The sequence below is a fragment of the Callorhinus ursinus genome, unplaced genomic scaffold (genome assembly GCF_003265705.2).
Source record: "Callorhinus ursinus isolate GAN/ISIS: 27379988/994484 unplaced genomic scaffold, GSC_fseal_2.0 scaffold15, whole genome shotgun sequence".
In the NCBI taxonomy this organism is placed as follows: domain Eukaryota; kingdom Metazoa; phylum Chordata; class Mammalia; order Carnivora; family Otariidae; genus Callorhinus; species Callorhinus ursinus.
In genome coordinates this window covers 19,460,117-19,483,258 of record NW_027397077.1, presented here as the reverse complement: position 1 = coordinate 19,483,258, position 23,142 = coordinate 19,460,117, and the positions used below count along the sequence as shown (strand labels likewise).

The following is a 23,142-nucleotide window of genomic DNA, read 5'->3' as shown; positions in this document are numbered from 1 at the left end:
CGGAGCGGGCGGCCGCGGGCGCCGCCGCCTCCTCCTCCATGGCTGTTTACCCGGCTGCATTGTGGGAGTTTGACCTCCGCCGCCGCCAACCGCCGCCTCAGCTTGCGCCGCCGCCGCCGCCGCCGCCGCCGCCGCCGCCGCCGCGCACGCCATGGGAGCCGTGACTGACGGTGAGGCCCGCTCGCAGCCACCCCGGCCTGCTCCCCCGAGCCCCTCGGCTGCCCCGGCTTCCCCCGAGCTCCCCGGCCGCTTTCGGGAGCCCCTCGGCCTCCGCGATCAGACCCCTCGGAGAGCCGGCCTCTCCCCGACGCTTCCCCCGGCTCCTTCGGGCCTCTACCCGGACCCCTGCTCCCCCTCGGAGCCCCTTGGACTCCCGGCCCGCTCTTCGGAGGCCGCGCTGGGCCCGCGGAGGGTGTGTTGGGAGGATGGCCGGGGGGCTGGGAGCACACGTGGGGGCCCGGGAATGGTGGCAGCGGTGCGTGGGCGGGTGGTACCGGCAAGGGGTCCAGGCCATCGGCGGATGTGGTGAGGGAGCACTTGGTGAGAATATGGGGTCCGAAGAGTGGCGAAGGGGAGGAAGTGGTGGGGACCCTGCCGCTGGGGGTCCGGAGGGCCTGTGGTGGGCTCGAGGGTGTGAGGACTTTAGGGATGGGGTGGAAGTTTGGGGCCAAGCCCGGACGAAGGGAGAGGTTCCAAGACGCGAGTACTAAGGGTGTCAGCGTACAGAGGGTGACACCCGGAAGAGTCTTCTGAACAGGTTGGGAAGGGCCCCCAGACAGTGGTGTGGATCACAATGAGGCCTGAGAACCAGCCCCGGACTGGAGGTAGGGAGGGAGAGACAGAGATAATATCTAAAAAGCATAGATGTAGACGGAGTATCTGGAAGGCAATCAGAGAGTGTGCATGGGGGATTTAGGAGGAGCCAATGTAGGGATGAGGCCACCTGGGGTAGATCAAGACTTGTCTGTGTATTTGTGTTGGGGATGGTGGTTTGTCGGGCAGGAATGGGAGGAGGGTCGGCAGGCAGAGACGGGGTTTGTGGAAAGTTGTGAGGATGGTTTAGGGAAGGTGGACCCATGTGTGCAGAGACCCAGGGGGTGATCTATGGACTGAGAGCAGAAATAAAATAGGGTGCCACCTTGGGGAAGGTGGACAGGCATGATGGGCAACTGGAGGGAGAACCTAAGAAGGTATTCGGTTAAAGAGGAAGGAAGTTCTTTAACATCTGGGAAGGGGATGTCTAGGGGTGCTGTGTGATCTGAAGAGAGGGTTACCAGTAAGGGTAGATGCCTGTGGAGAGGCCACTTCTGAAAAGTTGGGGGTAGGCAGGATCTCCACGTTAAAGGGCCTGCAATGGGAAGAAGAGTAATAGGCCTAAATTTGTGATAAACAGGTAGTGAAGTGGGAGGCTCTTAAAGGTCCAGGACCTTCATGGGAAATTCTAACTTTCCTTCATTTCAGTTTTATTTATCCTATTTAGGCTAGGTCTTGGGATTACAGTCCAGAACCAACAGGCAAGACCTTTTCCCCTCTCTTAGGTTGCAGTCTGGTGGAAAGACACCTTGGATAATTAGTTTTAAGGGTGGCAGATGTTACCACAAGGGAAGTACAAGGGTGGGAACTGTGGGAGCATGTAGCAAAGATTGCTTATCCATTCTCAAAGAACAGCTTCCCTAAGACAGCTACTGTTAATCCCGTTTTTGAAGAATAAATAGTTGTAGTTGGACTGGTGTTCCATGTGGGGGGACCCACTTGTGCAAAGGCCCCAAAGTGTTGGAAAAACTCAAAAGATGATAAATATTGGCTAGAATTTAAAAAGTTATAGCCAGAGATTTCTCAGGGCAATGGGAATCAGTAGTTAACATTGGTGCTGTGTGATCAGAATTGCATTAAAACAAAACAAAAACACCACCATGCTGTATGTACTATGTGAAGAATGATGAGGGGAAGAGAAGGGAGGAATTAAGTGCTCTCTAACATATAGAATTCATCATGTGTCAAGGAGTGTTCTAATTATTAACTCCACTTTACAAATGAAACTGGGACACGAGGAAGTTAAGCAACTTGCCCAAGTGTGTGCAGTTAGTAAGGTATAGAGCCTGAGCTCAAAACCAGGCAGTCTGGCTCCAGAGTTCTTGTTCCTCACTACTGTGCATTCAGCCACGGCTGCACTAGTCCTAGTAAGAGATATTGGGAGCTCAGACAAAGAGGGAATACAGAGAAGGAGGTAGGATGTCAGGACTTAAGTGGAATGGATGTTAGAGGCCACGGGAGTACCCACTCTGCTCCTGACAAGCTGTCTGATTTTGTGCAGGTTAATTAACCTCTTTGAGCCTCTGTTTCATTCTTCATAAATGGGGATAATAATAAAGTCTATCCCATAGGGTTGTTTAGAGGTTTAAATGTAGTAAAAGTTATAGTGGTGTGCACTGAGTCCGACATATGGTAACGTTCAGCAAATACTATGAAATGTAAGAATCGGTTTACTCGTCTCCTTCATTTTCCTTTGATTAGGACTGTGCTTTCTTCATCTCTGTATTTGCAGATTGCCCTTTTTTTTTTTTTTAAGATTGTATTTATTTGTTTGACAGAGACACGGCGAGAGAGGGAACACAAGCAGGGGGAGTGGGAGAGGGAGAGCAGGCTTCCCGCATAGCAGGGAGCCCCATACGGGGCTCGATCCCAGGACCGTGGGATCATGACCTGAGCTGAAGGCAGATTCTTAACAACTGAGGCACCCTGGCGCCCCAGATTGCCCTTTTCTGCTGTTAACTGCCTTTTATTCAAGACCCACCTCAAATATTCATCTCTTTTCCAGAACCGGTTGATCTTTCATCTATTAACCATGTTATTTTGTGCATATTACTGTTGTAGCCCTTAATACTTATTTCACTTAAATGACATATTCTAGAAAATATTTAAGGCAGTTCACCATAATGTGAAAACATAAAGTATAAATGCATGAGAAAACAGGGCAGAAAAGAGCATTGAGAGGAAGGAAGACAAGAGGAAGTTAGAAGTGGATTGATCCTCAAAGTGCAATGGATAAAATCTGGTCCATTAATTAAGACAGCCAGAAGTGACTCTTGTTTCTCCACTAGTTCATACCAAGAGCCAGGGCCTGGTCCACTCTGCTCTTGCGTACAGGAGAGAAGGCAAGTTTAGACACACAGTACAAACAATTCTTTCCGATTAAAACACTAGAGATAAAGTTGATCTTTAGGGTCCCCATAAAGAAAAGCTAGTGTCATATCCTTAACCTCTTATCAGCACCGATGATCACATCCCTGACTAGGTCAAAGAAGGCTAAATCACAATTTGGAAAGGCATCCTAAAGCCAATAGGTCATGTGGTTTAACTGAGTACTTCTGCTGCTCAATACTTCTGCAATTCAGAGCAAAGGGTGTGTGTGTGTGTGTGTGTGTGTGTGTGTGTGTGTGTGTGTGTGTGTGTGTGTGTTTCTAATTTGTTTTAAGAATACTTAGGTCAGGGGGCGCCTGGGTGGCTCAGATGGTTAAGCGTCTGCCTTCGGCTCAGGTCATGATCCCGGGGTCCTGGGATCGAGTCCCGCATCAGGCTCCCTGCTCCTTGGGAGCCTGCTTCTCCCTCTGCCTCTCTCTCTCTCTCTCTCTCTCTCTCTGTCTGTCTCTCATGAATAAATAAATAAAATCTTTAAAAAAAAAATACTTAGGTCATAGAAGAATAGATGAAGTACAACTTTTTCAGGCAGTCCTCTAAACGTGGTTTTCCTCAGCTGGGCTTTTGGTAAAAATCAAGCAGAAGTGAGTAGTGAGTATGATAGGTCAACAATGTATTGCATACCTTCTGGGCCTAATTCAAGGCGCTGTCTACAGCAGTAAACTACCGAGGAAGACCTGACTTCTGCTTGGGGGACAGAATAGTGTGCAATCAAATAAGTAATAAGATAATTCCTGAGAAAGAACATAATTAAGTTTTGAAATTACTTAAGTTCTGAGAATGAACTGGATGGGATATGAAAGACAATAATGGGGGAGGGCTGCCAACAGTCAGATATGACCTCTCTGAAAAGTGACCCTTAGAGTAAGGCCTGAAGGCGTCAACCCCATGAAGTCCAGGAAAGGATTCAGGACAGGTTATAACTAGTGCAAAGACCTGAGGCGAAAATAAGCTCTGCCCTTCAGAGAAGATAAGGAATAAATTTAAGGAATAAGATAAGGGTTGGTCTCTAGGTGGGTCATGAGGGGTGTGATACAAAAGGAGGTTAGAGAAGTAAACAGGAGCTTGCCCAGAGCCACCTAAGCCATGGAAAGGAGACTGGATTGTTTTCTCTGGGTACTTAGATATGACTGGAGGATTTTAAGCAGAAAAATTAGTGATCCCACACTTCTTTTTGATCATTCTGTGTTGCTGTGTAAAGAATGGATTCTAGGAAGGCAAGAATGGAAGCAGGGAGGCCAGCGAGAAGTATTCCAAGAGTCAGGGTGGGTTTGGATTAGGATAATGGCAGCAAAGAAGACAGGAGTGGCCTGAATAGCTCATCCTGAAAAGTTCTTGGAGAAGTACCAATACCTGTTTCTGGAGTTTAAAGGACAGCTAATGCCCTCTTACAAATTTGAGGTACCTGGCAAGATGCTGTGCCCTCACGTAATCCTCCCATACAGGTTTGCCTATCCATTCGGACTGGGAGCTCTTAGAGGAGAAGTGCTTTATTCCCTGCACCCTGTACAAGGACACTGGCTAATTTGAGGAACTGCCCTCCTCAGAGGGGAGGAGAGAGACATGATATTTTTAACTATGGACACTGAACTATAGATATTATCACCAACAGTACCATTTTATAGATGGCAAAATAGAGGTCCTGGGAAGTGAGTGACTTACTGTCACATAGCTAGTTCTTGGCAAAGCCGGTCTCTCTCCTCCTCTGTTGGGACCCCAGCATTTTGGCTAACTAAAAAAGTTGTTTTGTTTTTAAGACTCTACTTATTCATTTGAGAGAGAGAAAACAAGCAGGGGGAGAGGGAGAAGCAGACTCCCCACGAAGCTGGGAGCCCAATGCGGGGCTCGATCTCAGGACCTGAAGCTCATGACCTGAGCCGAAGGCAGACGCTTAACCATCTGAGCCACCCAGGTGCCCCTGAAAAACAGTTTAGATGTTGTCACTGTTAAACTATGTTCACAGTTTGTATTTTGTATGTGTTAATTTAAAGGGTGTTAAACAGTGTTAGTACCCTGAAGGAAATAATTTCAGAAGCACTTTTTTTGAGAGAGAGAGAATCTTAAGCAGGCTCCACGCCTAACTCGAGCCAACGAGCCAACACAGGGCTTAATCTCATGACCCTGAGATCATGACCTGAGCCGAGGTCAAGAGTTAGGCGCTTAACCGACTACTGGGCCTCCCGGAAGCACTTTTTGCCGTGCAGAGAACATTAGGTACATACACTGATGTGCCAGAGCACAGATGGGAGGTGAGAAGGAGGTGGCAGGGAGCAGGGGGTGGCTGTACATTCCACTGAATAGAGCTTGTCGGTTTTGACAATATTTTTTTTTAATTGAGGTAAAATTAGTATATAACATCAGTTTCAGGTGTACAACATAATTTGATACCTCTATGCACTACAAAGCAATTGTCATGATAAGTCTAGTTGTCATCCATCACCATACAGTTGACCCAATTCTCTCATTTCGCCTACCCTGCAATAACCCTGTCCCTCTAATAACCACTAGTCTGTTCTCTGGTTTTTGTGGGGGTTTTTTGGTATTGTTTGTTCATTTGTTTTTTAGGTGCCGCATCTAAGGTGAAATCATAACGGTATTTGTTTTTCCCTGTCTGACTTGTTTCATTTAGCATGATACCCTCATGGTCCATCCATGGTTTTGCAAATGACTAAGATCTTTTTTATGGCCGAGTAATACTCTATTGTATATATGTTTTTGTTTTTTAATTAGAAAGTATAATGCTTGGGTATATGCTTGTTAAAACTTAAAATAATGGTTTTTAATATGCCTATGAACAATATGACAGAATAATGTAACTGTGCTATGACTTTCTAATAATTGATTGTGTATATTTTCCTGTGGCAGAGGATACTACTCATCTGTAAAGAGAAGGTAATAATACACACTTTATAGAGTTTCTTCAAGGGTGGTGAAGTGTGGTAATATAGGTAAAGCACTTCGAAATTGACTGTTTAATCTCTTGTCCAAACCAGGATACTCTCCAGAGTGAAAAGAACAAACAAGATGTATGGTCCTCAAATAGGAGTGTATAAACGCTGTATAAGGGCCTGCAGCTTCTATGATTCCTATTTCAGTTGCTGGTCCAGTGTCAATTGGGTATTTGTGGTCACGGAGTTTGGCCTTTTTTTTTTTTCCCCACTACTGCCAGTGGATTTGACCACTTTGTTCCCTCGGCTGTGATGCCAGCACAGGGGTTACTGATGCAGTGCAACTATTAAATACTGTTTCTTTAGCCCAGATAAATGGTTTTTCAAAGCAGAATTGAAGTTTCAACCTTGACTTTATTAGCACCACACTCTAAACACTTAAGTAAATCTAGAGAAAAACAAAAGGACCTCAACACTATTTTTTTTTGCTTTTTAAAAAAATTTTTTTGATTGAATTTTGGTTTAAGTAATTGACATTAGCAATGTATTTAGACTAGCCCTAAGTATCTCACAAGAGATCAATATTTACATGGAGAAAGCAAACCATCTTATTTACTGTTCTTTCCACTGCCTCTTTGTAACTTCTTGATGTTGTTGGCCTTCAAAATTGTTTTAGTGATTTTAAGCTTCTTGAAAGGAGGGGCTATGTGTTATTTTACCATAAGTAACCTAAAACAATGAGATATAAGTAATTCAGCTTAATAACCCATGAGCAGTGGCGGTCCAATGATAAATCTAAAAGGAATCTGCATGCTCACTGATTTTTCATGGCCCTAGTCTCTCCTCTTGTAGGTCAAGTCAAGCCAGTTTTCTTGTTTCTTGTTAACACATCATAGATTTATTAAAGAACGTTGAATAGAACTTAACAGTGCAGAAGAAATGAAGTACCTCAAAATGACCAATAAGCTCACTCTGCAGATTACCACTATTAGTATTTTTAAAAAGAAAAGTAATGCATGTCAGACAATTCAAGAAAAAAACGCACCAAATGACAGGTGAAAACCTCCCCTCTTGACCTTCCATGGCTAGTCCCTTCTCCCAGAGATAGTCACTATAAATTGGTTTTTGGTGTACCTTTTCAGAATGATTTTTAAGTGCCTTTATAAAGGGTAAAAAGCACCTTCCCTGGTGCCAAACTTGTGAGCTTGAGTCAAAGCTCTGCTCCATACTTCGGTGACATTTAATTTGAGCAGCTAACTTTCAGTTCCTTCACTGGTAAAATAGAGGTAGTAATCTCTATAGGGCTATTGTGTAAATTAAGTGTATTTATATGTAAAAAAACACATACTTAGCAGATTGCAAGCATTGTGTATATGTTGGTTGGCCACTGTGTATATACTTTACAATTTTATGCAAACATTTACACACTCTTCTGTGTTACATTTCTGTAATCATTATATCTTGGAGCTCTTTCTACCTCATTCTTTTGTATTAATGTGTAGTATTCTATTATATTTTTAAAATTAATTATCGGGGTGCCTGGGTGGCTCACTTGGTTAAGCGTCTGCCTTTGGGTCAGGTCATGATCCTGGTGTCCTGGGATTGAGCCCCACATCAGGCTCCCTGCTCAGCTCAGCAAACAGTCTGTTTCTCCCTCTCCCTCTGCCCCACCCCCCCAACTTCTGTGCTTATTCTCTCTCTCTCTCAAATAAATAAAATCTTTAAAAATGTTCTCTACTAAACATTTAAGCATTTAGTTATTTTCAGCTTTTTACTCTTACAAGTAGTATTCCAATGGAGATATTTGTGTAGATGTCTTCACACACCTGTGGGAATAACTTCTAGAAGGCAGGTCAAAGAATGTATTTATTTTTAATTTTGGAAGGCAGCTATGCTCACCACTGTTGCTACACTGCTGTGGTAGCCAGCTGTCTCAAATTCACCCTGTCTCAAAGTGTTAAATAAATTGTTGTCCCTTCCCATGGTTTTCAGTTTGGATCCAGAGTGTTTAGGAACACCAAGAAAAAACCAATGGTGCATTTCCGTGCTAACAGAATTCCTTGCTAAAGTGCTTTTAGAAAAAGGGAATGCTAATCTTCACTGGTAGGTCTGAGGATTGCTCTTTCCTTAAAGCAGGTGACATTGCTGTGCTGTGAGGTCTGACAATTTAGAGGCACACCTGAGGGTAGATTAGCCCTAGGAGGAAGTTACATTAATAGTGACACTGGTTGTCGAGCCTTGACCAATCCCTAAAGAAATAAGTGTCTTGAAAGTTGGCCCACCATTATCTTCCAAATTGTTTTCCTTTTTCCTATTTTAAACATTTGCTCCAAGATGTTCCGAAAACTTGTTTTGTTTTAATAGCTACTGTGAGGGAATAACAATGATGGGTTTTGAAAGTCTGGGTTTATGAGAGATGTCCTTTCTGTGGTAAAATGAGAACACAGCTAAAATGGCAGTGTCCTCTGACCAGAGGCTTGGAGAAGGAGAGTTGGTCTAGTGGCTACAAAGCAGTCATTTTTTCTGCCTCTCTGTTTATGGAAAATGGGATATTAAACATGTAACCCCTTGAAAGGACTTTTTGAGGCTTATTTAGTGTCTTAAGTAATTACATAGTTTTTCCAGGTATAGGTCAGCATATAAGACAAAGAGGAGTCTAAAATGTATCCCAAATTGACGAGTAAATGTTTATCAGCATATATGTGTCATAACTGATTTTGAAGTGATTCTGAATGGCAGGCATTTTGTAGGTATAATTACAGCACAACGTATAACTGAATCCAGTAGGAAATCTTCCTATAAGCCTAAAATCAGGTGGGAAAGTGCCAGTCTTGGGGCGGATGTTAGATATTTGGAGTTAAAAGCTTTTCCAGGGACACCTGGGTGGCGCAGTTGGTTAAGCATCTGCCTTTGGCTCAGGTCATGATCCCAGGGTCCTGGGATTGAGTCCTGCATTGGGCTCCCTGCTCAGCGGGGAGCCTGCTTCTCCTTCTGCTTGTGCTCTCTCCCCTTCTCTCTCTGACAAATAAATAAATAAAATCTTTAAAAGCTTTTCCAGATGGCATTGATCTACATAGTCAAGAAAGCAATCATGACAACTAAGGAATGATATTGATAACATCATTAAAATAGTTTCTAAGCCATCTTAACTTTTTATAAAGGGTAGGCCAAGGTCTGTCAGAATTAATAATATCATTTAAGTTGCTTATTGAGAGTTTCAAGCATGATGGTAATTTATGAAGTCAACGTATAAAGCATGTTTTAGGTGTGTTCAGTCTAATGCTAATTGATGAGGTACCATTAAAAATACTAATACTCATGTCATCTGTGTTAGGAACCATCAGCAACCCATCTACATTTAAAAAGAATAGGATGTCTTCAAACTGGCGTCTTTCCCTTTTGTTTTACTTTGTTGCCGTTGGAGCAGTGCTTTGTATTTTTATTTATGTTATTTCGGGGATTTTTTTCCCAGTGAATTTTCTAGGCAACAGCTGTGTCTGCAGTTTAAGCTAGAGATACTGTGACCTTACAATATGAAGCTTGAGAGAGAAGCAAAATTGGGAGAAATCATAACTAGGCAAAACTCTGAATGCCTAAGTGCATTATATATATCTACATGGTTATACAGATGTGTCTATACATACAGATATATCTAGATAGTATACACGTTTCGCAGTGTTCACTCGTTAACTTTTTTTAGGACGATACAAGTTGTGGATTAAATTCAACATAAAGATACAGGTAACTTTTTTTTTCTTTCCCACCATGAAAAGGCATTGTGCTCCTTTGTATAATTTCATTTCTGTAAGATTTCACAGCATTCCTTCCGAGTGGATATGTTATTCCCATTTTACAGATGAACTTTTATTCCCATTTTACAAATGAAGTGAAACTTGGTCCCACACACACACAAAGTAAAACCTCTGTGGACTAACCAGAACGTTGGCCCCAGTTTTTTACTTTGGCCCAGGGGTTTGGCTGCAAAGAAATAGCCTTAGAGGGAAGAGGGATAGGGCTGAACTGGGAGAAGGACCTGGGACAGGGAATCCATGGTGCTACCAGAATTGGACTGCCACACTCCTACACACGGCATCTTGGCATTGGCCCCTGCCTTTTCCTAGCCACGTCTCTGCTCAGTCCTAACCTGCCCCAAGACCTGTGATCCTAATCTCTAATTTTCATGCCATTTTAGCTCCTACTGCATGTTTTTTTGGTAGCCTCCTAATAGCTTCCCTGCCTTTGGGCTTTTCCCAGCTGCAGTCCATTTTGTACACTGCTCTCAGCTTAATCCTCCTAGAAAGTCCTGCTCCTGAATCTTTAGCAACTCCCAGTTGCCTACCAACAAAGTCCAAGTCCACAGGTATGGCACTCACTAGTGCAGACTCCCACATTCTGACCTCTGTCTTTCTGTACTTGGGTCCCAAGGTTTGTCCAGCCTCCCTAATGTTCTCATGTGCAGATACGTGTTCTAGCCTTTCATTCCCCACCTTTGTCGGAGCTCACAGCTTTCTCCCTGTCTGGGGTGGGGACAGGGAAGGGACTTTAGCTTGCTTTTTAATTTTTTTTCCCCCTTTTAAATATTTATTTATTTAAAGATTTTTTTTTTTTTAAGATTTATTTATTTGGCAGCAGGTAGCAAAGGGAGAGTCTTAAGTAGACTCCACAATGAGCACAGAGCCCCACGTAGGTCTTGATCTCACAACCCTGAGATCACAGCCTGAGCCAAAATCAAGATTCGGTTGCTCAACTGACTGCACCACCCAGGTGCCCCAGAGATTTTACTTTTTTAAGCAATCTCTACACCCGGCATGGGGCTCTAACTCACAACCCCAAGATCAAGAGTTGCATGCTCTACCAACTGAGCCAGCATGCACCCCTTTTTTTTTAAAGTGGCTTTATTGAGGGATAATTTTATACAAAGAACTTGAGTATTTTATGTGTACAGTTTGATGCATCTGGACATATGCAAACACCTGTGATACCATCACCATAATCATAGCTTTCTTTTTCAAACAACAGCTAATAGATTTTGAGTGCTCATATGGTTCAAAAATCAAATAATGTAAAAAGATATTCCCCCATCTTCCAGCCTGTTCTCTATCCCACTTACACTGCCCCTCTCCCTTGATAACCCCTTTTATTAGTTGTATATCATTCCAGGGTATTTGTATGAATATAAGCATATATTCTCATTTCTCCCCATTTATGTGTGAAAGGAAACCTGCCATACATACTGTTCCTCACCTTGCTCTTTTATCAAGTTATCTTAAGTGATCTCTCTGTATCAGCACATAGACATTTCCTCATTCTTTGGGTTTTTTTTTTTATGGCTTCATAGTATTCCATTATATTCTTGTACCAAAATTTAGTCCCCTGTTGATGGACATAGTCATATTGTAGAAGTATAAGTTTATCTAGGATTGTTGGGTCAAAGGGTATATGTTATTTGAGGTGTAGGTAAATATTGTTAAAATACCTTTTAGCTTTGTTGATGATTTTTTTGAAGATTTTCTTTATGTATTTTATTTTTATTTGAGAGAGAGTGAACAAGAGTGAAAGCACAAGCAGGCAGGGGGAGAAGGAGAAGCAGACTCCCCACTGAGCAGGCAGCCTGATGCAAGGTTCAGTCTCAGGACCCCGGGATCATGACCTGAGCCGAAGGCAGATGCTTAACTGAGCCACACAGGCGCCCCAAAGATTTTGTTTATTTATTTAAGAGAGAGAGAGAACTCGGCAGGGTGGGGAGCAGAGAGAGAGAAGCAGACTCTGTGCTGAGTGTGGAGCCTGATGTGGGGCTTGATCACAGGACCCTGTGATCATGACAGCAAAAAACCAAGCTTCAGACATTTAATTGACTTAGCCACCCAGGCGCCCCATTGACTGATGATTTTTAAGTATGAAAAGATCAGCTCAAATTCCATTTCCCCCTCTTCCCCCAAGCCAAAGGAAGCTGTCCTCCTAATATCTTCTGGTGCATGTCTTTGTCATTCACTTAACAATCTCAGTCTCCTCTGCTTGTGTGTTCATATGCATGTTATTTCTCCACCTAGAGCAAAAGAGCTCAGGTCTTTATCTCACATCCTCAGAACTACGCTGGTACCCTATGGACACATCTGCTCATTGATCAAGTATTCATGTCTTTTGTACAAGAAGAGAAATCTCTGCTTTGGACCTGAAAATAAGATGGTTGCCTGCTGGTCCTTGTTAGTAGTTTATTGAGACAAAACTCTTTGGAGGGCAGATGGTCCCAGGCAGGCACCACAAATCCAACTTAAAAATATTTATTGCACATGAGGGGCGCCTGGGTGGCTCAGCTGGTTAAGCGTCTGCCTTCAGCTCAGGTCCTGATCCCAGAGTCCTGGGATCGAGCCCCACATCGGGCTCCTGGCTCAGCGTGGAGCCCGCTTCTGCCTCTCCTCCTGCTCATGCTCTCTCTCTCTCTCTCTCTCTCTCTGTATCTGTGTGTCTGAAATGAATAAAATCTTTAAAAAAATAAAAATAAAAAAATATTTATTGCACATGAGAAGTGTAAAGACACAGTGTGAGAGGTTGGGGAGGAAACAGAATGAATAAGACACGGGACTGGCCCTCATGAACCTTTTCCCCAAGTTTATTTGGCCTGTATGGTGTTCTAAACATTTTTCAAAAGCTTATAATTGGGATATTGCATATATAAAAGTACACAGATCTTAACTCTACAGCTGGAATGATCACAAAATGTGCTTGAACCATTTTTAGTTAGTCACCAAACTCTGAAAATCTCTTGAAAAACGAGCTGTGCTAATAGTTTCCCCATTAGGGTACTCATTTCCCAATTTTCTATTCCCTATTATCGCTGGTCCTCAATAAAGTAGAATGACCAGGTATCTGAGAGGAAGATGGGGTTTGTTGGGGGGTTGGAAGAGCAGAGATAAGAAAACGAGAAATTGAACAAAAAGAAAGGAAAGGAATTGAACAGCATCAAACATCAGACTGCTCACCCGCTGGATGTTTACTTTTAACAAAGTTAAAGCATGTTTGTAATAAAAAATAAAATCAGTTCATTTCTGCATTTTAATCTCTTTGAGGACTGTTTTGTCTCAGGCTCTTCAGATAATAGTGTTGGTGGTCAAAAACTGAAAGCATTAGGTTGTATTTTACAGTGTAAAATTAAAATACCTGATGAATTGATAACTTGAGCTGCCTGTCAAAGCCATGCCTCTGAGAACAAAACCCAATTCTAAAAATGTTTATCTGATGTTGTCACAGAACAGATTTTAAAACTGCAGCCACCTGCCTTCCAAAGTTTATCTCCGTTGCACCTGCGCTCAAAAATACTCTGCCTACACACAGGAACTGTTGTTTAAAGATTTTGCTGTTGATTCATCGTGCAGGCTCTCCAGGAATTAGTCACACTTTTTAAAATTTATTTTTAAAAAATAATGCACAAACATGGTGAAAAACAAATAATTATGTGAAATGATATAGAAAATTAAATTTTTTCTCATCCCCTCTGTAGTCCAGCTCACCAGAAGAAACCACTATTACCAGTTTGTTGTGCTCTTTCCAAAGATGGTCTCTGAATACATACATACATGTGTGATGTGTGCACATGCACACAGACACACAAAGCCTCCCCCTTTTCTACACAAATGACCGCAAACTGTGTGCTTCTTTGCACCTGTTTTGTTTTCATTTCACTTCCTGTACCAAAGGAGATTTCTTGCCATTGGTATATACATACACACTATTGGCTGCATTATACTACATTATATGAAGGTTTCATAATCTAACCAGTCTCTTACTGGTACACGTTTAGGTTTGCAGTCTTTCTACTACAAACAGCACTAAGAACTCTTTACGTTTATCTTTGTGGGTGGATGCACATGGTATCTATGGGATGAATTCCTAGGATTGGAGTTCTGGGGTCGAAAAGATACATGCATTTGAAATCCTGTTTATGATAGCCCATTTGTCCCAGAAAGAGCCTACCAGTCTACATTCCATCAGTGTATGTAAGTGCAATTTCTCAGTATCCTTGCCAACACTTTTTATTGGGTATTTTGATCTTTGCCAATCTGATATGAAAATTATGTTTGGGGTACCTGGGTGGCTCAGTAGGTTAAGCCTCGGACTCTTGGTTTTGGCTCAGGTCATGATCTCATGGATCATGGGATCCAGCCCTTGTTTGGGCTCGCTGCTCAGTGGAGAGTCTACTTAGGGATTCACTCCTTTCCCCCATGTGCGTGAGCTCTTCTCTCTCAAATAAATAAATAAATCTTTTTGAAAAATTATGTTTTATTGGGTTTCAATCTGCCTTTCTCTTGTTATGATCCAGCATTATTTTGTCCAGCAAGAACACTACCAGGCAGGCAGATTGGAGCCCCACTTATTACTCATCATTATTATCTGCCACGCTCTTTGATTTCATTTTCCTTTTCTTTCCCTTGAAGCGAAAATGAGACAGACTTGTTAAAAAAGAAAAAAAAAGTCTTCATGGGGAAAGAAACATTACAGATGTAATAACTAAATTACATGCTTTTTTTTGACAAATCCATTCCCGTTTCTCCGACCCATCACTCATTCTTTTCACCCAGTCTGCCACTACATCTTTCAAGTCTTTTCTTTCTGTGCCTTTCACCACTACCTCACACTAGTCAGAGATAGGAACTTCAGCCTTCCTTCTGTGTGAACAGGTTTTTCCAAAACAAAGTTCTCCAAGAACTATGGGCTTATTTCCTTGGTGATACCTGAAAACTATTTCTACTCAGCACCCCAGGAGTAGAATTCTAGTTCCGTGAGCGCATTGATAACCCCGACCCCTAATACAATGCCTGCACACACTAGTCACTAAATAACTGTCTTTATATTGACATAATATATACATAAGTTGTAAAGCCTACAAAACATAAAATTTGCCATCTTAACCATTGTTAAGTATAATTGCGTCTCAGTGGTTTTCTTTTGGATGAATGAATAAGTTGTGATACTGGTTATTTGTCCCTGAAAGTCATCAAGAGCAAGACCATCGTCTTAATTCACGTTGTTCTTCTTCCCTCCAGACGAAGTCATACGAAAGCGTCTCCTAATTGATGGAGACGGTGCTGGAGATGATCGGAGAATCAATCTGCTTGTGAAAAGTTTCATTAAATGGTGCAACTCCGGGTCCCAGGAAGAGGGGTATTTCATCTCAGTGTTGTTTCTACACAGATGTCCTGATCGAAGTTTAGACCATGTATACAACAGCCCTGTCAGTATTTCAGATTTTCACTCACCTTCAATTGTCCTATGGAGGCAACTCTGGCTTAATCAAGTGTAGAATTTTCTGGCCCTTATTTCTTTCAGAGAACTGCTTTATGTTTATTAAAATGTGCAGAAGGTGTAGTGGTAAGAAATAAGGATTAAATTCTGGCTCATTAATTTGGTCAATTTTAGCATTTACTTAGACAAAATATCTAAATGAAATTTTTAAATTTTTTTCTTTTTTTTTTTTACATAAAATATTTGAGTCTTACTTTCTTTTAAAATTTAAATTCAATTAATTAACATAAGATAGATTATTTGTTTGAGGGGTACAGGTCTGTGATTCATCAGTCTTACATAATACCCAGTGGTCATTACACCACATACCCTCCCCAATGTCCATCACCCAGTTACCCCATCCCCCACCACCCTTTTTTTAAGTAAGCTCTAGGCCCAGTGTGGGGCTTGAACTCAGGACTCTGAGACCAAGAGTCACCTGCACTACCGACTGAGTCAACCAGGTGCCCCAACTTTCTCTTTCTTTAAGAAGCTCATAAAAAGTTTTTATAGATTGCAAGGTTTTATATATATTTAATAACTTTTTTTGCCTTAGAAAAATTTCCCTCATTTGAATTAGCTTTTCACATAAATCATTGTAAAGAGTGAAAAAATTGTGAAAATAAAGTTGTGAGGATAAACCATCTTGATTAAGACTCTTTTTTAAGATTTTATTTATTTGAGAGAGAGAGGGAGGGAGAGCAGACTCACCACTGAGCAGAGAGAGCCCCACACGGGGCTGGATCCCAGGACCTGAGATCATGACCTGAGCCAAAGGCAGACGCCTAACCAACTGAGCCATCCAAGCGCCCCTTGATTAAAACATTTTAAAAAGTACTTTAAACAAAATTCAAACAAGTAGTTGTTTGAACTAAGTTCATATTGATAAGAACAGTAGTCCCATCTTTGCACTTGTAACTAAAGCAGTTTATAAATCCAAGTACATCCCATTAGGAAAAATTAAACATAAGAGATGTTTTAAATTATTTTAAATAAAGAACATGATTCTCTCAGAACTTGATAGTTCTGCCTGCACTGTAATATATAATAGTTCAACTTTGGTATTTCACAAAAATCTTTATTCTGTTTCTCTCTTTTCCATTAGATACAGTCAGTACCAACGTATGCTGAGCACACTGTCCCAATGTGAATTTTCAATGGGCAAAACTTTGCTGGTATATGATATGAATCTTAGAGAAATGGAAAATTATGAAAAAATTTACAAAGAAATAGGTAAAGAAAATTATGTTTCCATGTAAAATTTTAATTTTTATGGTCTGAAGGAGACAATATGTACTAGCAGTTTTCTTTGGTTAGTGGTAAAATAATAACAATGACAATGTTAACAGAAAGAATATAGTAAATGTTAGCTACAAAAATGTATTCTGATATGATTACAGTACTTTGGGTTGTAGCTATTTTTTAAACACCAGCATCTATTTTATTAGCAATGGAACTTAATTTAAAAACACATTTTAAAATTGAAAATGGATGAACGTCATTGCAACTGTCTTTAAAAAAACCTTTTCATATAGAATGTAGCATTGCTGGAGCACATGAAAAAATTGCTGAGTGCAAAAAGCAAATTCTTCAAGCAAAGAGAATACGAAAAAATCGCCAAGGTAAGGGTTTTATGGGACTTAGTGTGCAAATGCTTTATTACTGAGTACTGTTTTCATGCAGCTTTTAATGTTGTGTGGTAAAATCTTCAGCAAGAATCAGTCTGAATTATTAAAAAGAATTAAGAGCTAAACTTAATTCTTTAAAACTATATTATTCTTTAAAATAGTGGAGGAGGAAGGCTATGCTGAAAAGCCTTTTTTTTTTTAATTTTTGCTGGATTGTATTGATTATCCAAATATTTCTTTTTTTATCCAAATACTTTTTTAAAGATTATTTATTTATTTATTTATTTGACATAGAGGGACACAGAGAGGGAACACAAGCAGGGGGAGTGGGAGAGGGAGAAGCAGGCTTCTGCTGAGCCGGGAGCCCAAAGCGGGGTTGGATCCCAGGACCCTGGGACCGTGACCTGAGCCGAAGGCAGACGCTTAATGACTGAGCCACCCAAGCACTCCAATCCAAATATTTCTTAAGTATTCTTTTTTTTTTTTTTTTTTTTTTACTGTCTTCAGACCCCTTTGCCTAAGTAATGTTATGGTGAATCAGCAAAGGCAGTTCATACAAGTACACTAGACCTAAGGTTTTGATGGTTGGTTGGTTGTTTCATGGAGTTACTTTCCAGGAAAAAGAAAAGAATTTAAGTCCCGTGAGTTTTTATTAAGTACAAAACAAGCGAACATTTAAGTTTAGCTTTGTCCTACTCTCTTTTGTTTTTTTTGTTTGTTTTAAAGATTTTATTCATTTATTTGACAGAGAGAGCGAGAGATTACAAGCAGGGGGAGCAGCAGAGGGAGAGGGAGAAACAGGTTCCCCACTGATCAGGGAGCACAATGTGGGGCTCCATCCTGGGGTCCTGGGATCATGACCTGAGCTGAAGTCAGATGCTTAACCAACTGAGCCAGCCAGGCGCCCCTCTTTTGTTTTATAATTAGGGTATGGTCTCATTGCAGTCCATAAAAACTATTTCAAAATAATTTTAATGACCAGGCATTGTTCCTCCTATAATGTAAATTGAAAGAAAGGAAGATAAAAAATATAATGCATAATCACAATTGTGACCTATATATAAAAAGCTAGAAGGAAATAGAAAATGTTAACGGTTATTTTGGGGCTATGGGTTTTTATGGCTTGGGGTCTTTTTTTTTTTTCTTTTTTCACCCCTGCACTGATCATGCATTATTGTGTAATCCAAAAAATTTTTATTAAAAGTCACACTTTTATTGAATTAAAATGCTGATTTTCAAAACAATAAATTTTACTTTTTAATGAGCCAATTAAGATACTTAACTCCTTATTTTAAAAAATTGGTTCAGGGGGGTGGGGGGATGGGTTAGCCTGGTGATGGGTATTGAGGAGGGCACGTTTTGCATGGTGCACTGGGTGTTATGAACAAACAATGAATCATGGAACACTGCATCAAAAACTAATGATGTAATATATGGTGATTAACATAACAATAAAAAAAATTAAAAAAAAAATTGGTTCTTGAACTCATTCAAAAATACATGTGGTCAGGTTCAGTGACCAATTTACAAAAGGGGATATACCAACTTTTATAATAATTATTATCAATTCTAAAATCATTTAAAAATTTCACAGTGTTTTTCTTGATTAGTTGAGGCTTTTTTTTTTTTAAAGATTTTATTTTTATTTATTTATGTGACAGAGAGAGACACAGCAAGAGAGGGAACACAAGCAGGGGCAGAGGAGAGGGAGGCTTCCCGCTGAGCAGGGAGCCTGATGCAGGGCTCAATCCCAGGATCAGGACCCGAGCTGAAGGCAGATGCCCAACGACTGAGCCATCCAGGCACCCCTAGTTGAGGCTTTTAAATGAATGCTGCCATTCATCATTTCAAAGTTAACAGGAAATAACAGGGAAACTTGGAGGCCTCAGTAGAAAAGAAGGAAGGAATTTTATCATTTCTGGATTTTAAATTGTTACTCAGTTTCTGAAATCTTTACCTTTAGAATGAGAATGAGAAGTGTAATTTGCCATTGTTAAGATCTGAAATGAATGGTAGGATATATTGACCTCGCTGGTCTTCTCTTTGTTGGGCCAATAGTGAATAAGATCCTCTTCAGAATCAGTCCACTTAATGATCAATGAATGGCTTAAGTTCACTTCTCCTATGCTGGCCTCTTATATCCTGCCCAGGGATAGGTAAATGGAAAAACAGTGGGAGCAAAAGACCCTGTTTGGAACAGTTTTGAAATCATGTATCATTATAGTTATTGTTGAAGCAAGCGACATTGGCAGTACTCTTTCCATCCTTCAGTGTTTTCATTTCTTTATGCACTGAGAAAGTGATTAGGAGAGACCTGTGATATTATACCTTTTTTCTCCTATCCATGTTCAAAAAAAACCTTAATTTGGTAAATATTTTTGTATCTTTCAGAATATGATGCTTTGGCGAAAGTGATCCAGCACCATCCAGACCGGCATGAAACATTAAAGTAAGTTTAGAGTTTACTTTGAAAGGAATCAGTTTTTCTATATAAATGTTTACATACTAGCCTATGCATTCCATTTTTATGGGAGTACATAATGTGTTTCAGCAGGAGGGGTCAGATCTTCCAAATTACATATTCTAATACCACTTGATTGAGTTTTTCCTTCCTCCGATCTTACTGTATGTAGTTCTAAAATAAATGCATATTATCTGTGTATCAGATGAAAATAGATAAAATATGGTATACTATATATATAGTAGAATACTAAATGAACAGTTTAAAAGAACAAACTAGATATACACTTTTTTTTTTAGATATACACTTGTTAAACTCAGATCTCAGGGGTCCCTGAGTGGCTTAGTCTGTTAAGCGTCTACCTTCAGCTCAGGTCATGATCCCAGGGTCTTGGGATCGCGTCCAGTGTCGGGCTCCCTGCTCAGTGGGGAGCCTGCTTCTCCTTCTGCCTCCCCTAGCTTGTGCTAGTGCTCTCTTTCTCTGACTCTTAAATAAATAAATAAAAATCTTTAAAAAAATAAACTCAGATCTGAAAAACATAATCAGTGAAAAGAAAAACAGAAGACTGGGTGCCTGGGTGGCTCAGTTGGTTGAGCGACTGCCTTCTGCTCAGGTCATGATCCTGGAGTCCCGGGATTGAGTCCTGCATCGGGCTCCCTGCTCAGCGGGGAGTCTGCTTCTCCCTCCGACCCTCTTCCCTCTCGTGCTCTCTATCTCTCATTCTCTCTTTCTCTCAAATAAATAAAATCTTTAAAAAAAAAAAACAGAAGACATAATGAATTTTAAGTTATTCCTAAGCTTCTCTAACAGATGCAGAATAACATTTATAAAAGTTAACCCCCCCATTATATACTAATATTGTATATTATTTAGAGAGGCAAATATATGTATGAAAAAGGAATGGAGTGAGAGAGTGATTGCCTGAGTGGGGAATAGAGGAGGAAAAGGGTCTGAGATAGAGGATAGCCAATAAGGTTCCAAGAGGATTTCAAGTTAATCTGCAATGTTTTATTTCTTTTACCAAGGGGGGGAAAAAAAGACTTTATTTTGGTCAAATAAGTATGATAAAATGTTAAAAGTTATCAATTTTTGTGGTGAGATACTCTATTTGTCTGTGTTTTCTTAGGTTTTAAAAATTATCTAGAAATTTGATTTTAATTAAAAAAGTACATACTTAGAATTTAAGAAGAGATCACCCCCCCAAAGTTTCATCATAACAGAGTGTAATAACTTCTTACCTTTTTTTAATTTTTAAAATACTATTTAGTAACTAAAAAGTTAGGTATTAATTATGACTTCTGCCCCCCCAACTAGCAAACTGTAACACTGTTTTATTATTTTCAGGGAACTAGAGTCTCTGGGAAAGGAACTAGAGCATCTTTCACATATTAAAGAAAGTGTTGAAGATAAGGTATTTGTACACATACATTGGTCTCTATGATATGTATATGTGTATAGATCAATGTGTATTAATTTTTTTCTCATTAACACAGCTGGAATTGAGACGGAAACAGTTTCACGTTCTACTTAGTACCATCCACGAACTTCAGCAAACACTAGAAAGTAAGTAGAAATAGTCACAGAATGAATTTTTATCAAGACTTTTAAGTGGTCCAGGGGCGTGCCTTCTAAAATAATACATCTTATTGAGAGAGTGCACCTTCAGTTTCAGGACAGGAGTATAGCTGGATGATGTTAGCAGTGTTCATGCTGTCCAGCTTTCTGCATCTATGCAGAAATATATCATTTAAAATACATGTCCAATAGTTCACAGTAAGAGAAATTCAGGGATGATAGATTTGGAATTCTTCTTGGTTTATTATAGTTTATTGCTATAAAGTAACAATTCAGGACCCAGGCAGGCAGTAGTGAGTGAGTGCAGTAATTAGTGCATAGTCCATGAATGGAAGGTGCTTTGGGGAACTGGAGACTTGGTCTTTGTATTGACTGTCACCCATTGGAAATTTTGATGTTATCTGACCTCCTTATTGTTTTTAAGAAAAACCTAAAACCTAGATTTTTTTTTAATGTATTCCATCACATAAATTTTACATTTTGACTTAACTAATAAACACCAAAAACCAAAACAGCACTTTTAAAACCAAACACTGTGTGGGCTGATGACAGTCATAGGCTGCCATTTTGCCATCTTTGTTTTAGACATATCGGCTAATAAAGGATAAAAATGTCATGTATTCATTAAACATATAATTTAAGCAAATTTGACTAAAGTTTTATGGTTCTTTCTCAATTGCAGATGATGAAAAGCTCTCAGAGGTAGAAGAAGCTCAAGAAAGCACCATGGAAACAGATCCTAAGCCATAAACAGACTAATAATGTTCACCCTTCCCAAGAATGCAGAAATAACATGCTCCTAGTGCGTTTAGAATTTGTTGTGCTCTTGAGCTATTTAAAGTTTTGGCAGTGGACTACTTTGCTTTTAAATACTAATGCACAGTTCATTCCTATTTCTTTACACAAAGGAAAAAACTTCAGTATAAATTTGTTTGTATTGAAATGTCTTTTTTGTTCTTAAACTTAAAAGGTAGGAAGCGATACCCAAAAATGTTTAATAAAATGTTCTCAAGCCAGATATGTTTGTGCTCATTAGTATTCTAGGTAGTTTTTAACTGGTAAGACTGGTTCGTTTATAAAATAAGTTGAAGATTGTGAGAAAGTGGCATTTCTAGGATGTACGTGAAAAAAATGAGTCAGTCTGGAAATTGTTACCATCTTTGAAAATGTGGTTCATGAATAGGCTTCATGAGGGCTGTGAACTTGTGAAATTATGTACGAAATGTTTGTGGTATGTGCTCATTTGGGGAGAGGTTGCCCGATCCTAACAATCAGTGGTATAAGAGGTAATTACAAGATGCAAATTAAATCAATATGCATTGCCTTCTAGATCTCACTCCGTAATGCTTAAGCAGTGTGCTTGTTAAATGTTTTGATGATATGTTTTCTTCTACTGTTTCATTATTTAGGAGTCATTTTCAGTAGAAAAAACATATTGACAAAAAAAAAAATACATATTGACAAAGAAAAAGTTGTTTCAGAAAAAATAAACTGTTAAGATGGTTGGTCTTGGGGCACCTGCGTGGCTCAGTCGGTTAAGCGTCTGCCTTCAGCTCAGGTCATGATCTCAGGGTCCTGAGATCAAGCCCCACATCAGGCTCCCAGCTCACTGGTGAGCCGGCTTCTCCTTTTCCCTTTGCCTGCCACTCCCCCTGCTTGTGTTCCCTCCCTCACTATCTCTCTCTCTGTCAAATAAATAAATAAAATCGTTAAAAAAAAAAAAAGATGGGTCTTGCATAAAGGATTTCATGATTTTAAAAATTCAGCTAAGGCTGAATCACTTGTAATTTTCTTAAGTAGTGAATTTAATGTTCAATACTTGTTAGGTTCCATCCTTATCCATCTATTTTAGTTCGGAAACATGACACTTTGCATGAATCATACCTTAAACAATGTTACGTTTTTGTAATTTTAATAAGAATTCTTACCTTTAAATATGGAAGTTTAAATTTAACTCAGTGGTAGTCATATTAAAAGTGTCATAATACCTTTAAATGCTTCCTCTAATTTCATCTGGCAAATCCTGGGAGAAATTTCTCTGCAGAATTGCTATGCCCTGATAAATGTTTCTGTTTTCCAATATTATTAAGAATTATGAAGCAAAAATTTGCTA

At 40.0% G+C, this 23,142-nt stretch overlaps 1 protein-coding gene across 4 annotated transcripts; it reads left to right on the top strand.

Moving 5' to 3' along the window:
• Positions 1 to 14: 14 nt before the first annotated feature.
• THOC7 (THO complex subunit 7) lies at positions 15 to 22,047 on the top strand. Of its 4 annotated transcripts, none has more exons than XM_025885505.2 (8): positions 15 to 170; positions 15,128 to 15,245; positions 16,471 to 16,598; positions 16,901 to 16,987; positions 19,385 to 19,442; positions 20,799 to 20,865; positions 20,948 to 21,017; positions 21,712 to 22,047. In XM_025885505.2, the coding sequence occupies exons 1-8, from the start codon at positions 152 to 154 to the stop codon at positions 21,777 to 21,779; spliced, it is 615 nt and encodes a 204-aa protein (XP_025741290.1). In that variant the 5' UTR covers positions 15 to 151; the 3' UTR covers positions 21,780 to 22,047. The 4 variants fall into 4 exon arrangements, with proteins under 4 accessions (XP_025741290.1, XP_073757590.1, XP_073757591.1 ...); XM_073901489.1 differs by lacking the exon at positions 15 to 170 and adding an exon at positions 520 to 540; XM_073901490.1 differs by lacking the exon at positions 15 to 170 and adding an exon at positions 4,965 to 5,110.
• The last annotated feature ends 1,095 nt before the right edge of the window (positions 22,048 to 23,142 follow it).

Bases quoted from the DNA above. Each gene is read 5' to 3' on its own strand.
- THOC7 (XM_073901490.1), top strand. From the start codon at position 5,035: ATGCGGGGCTCGATCTCAGGACCTGAAGCTCATGACCTGAGCCGAAGG. The intron at 15,246-16,470 runs GTATTTCATCTC...CTTTTCCATTAG, and splicing joins TCCGGGTCCCAGGAAGAGGG to ATACAGTCAGTACCAACGTA. The intron at 20,866-20,947 runs GTATTTGTACAC...TCATTAACACAG, and splicing joins AAGAAAGTGTTGAAGATAAG to CTGGAATTGAGACGGAAACA.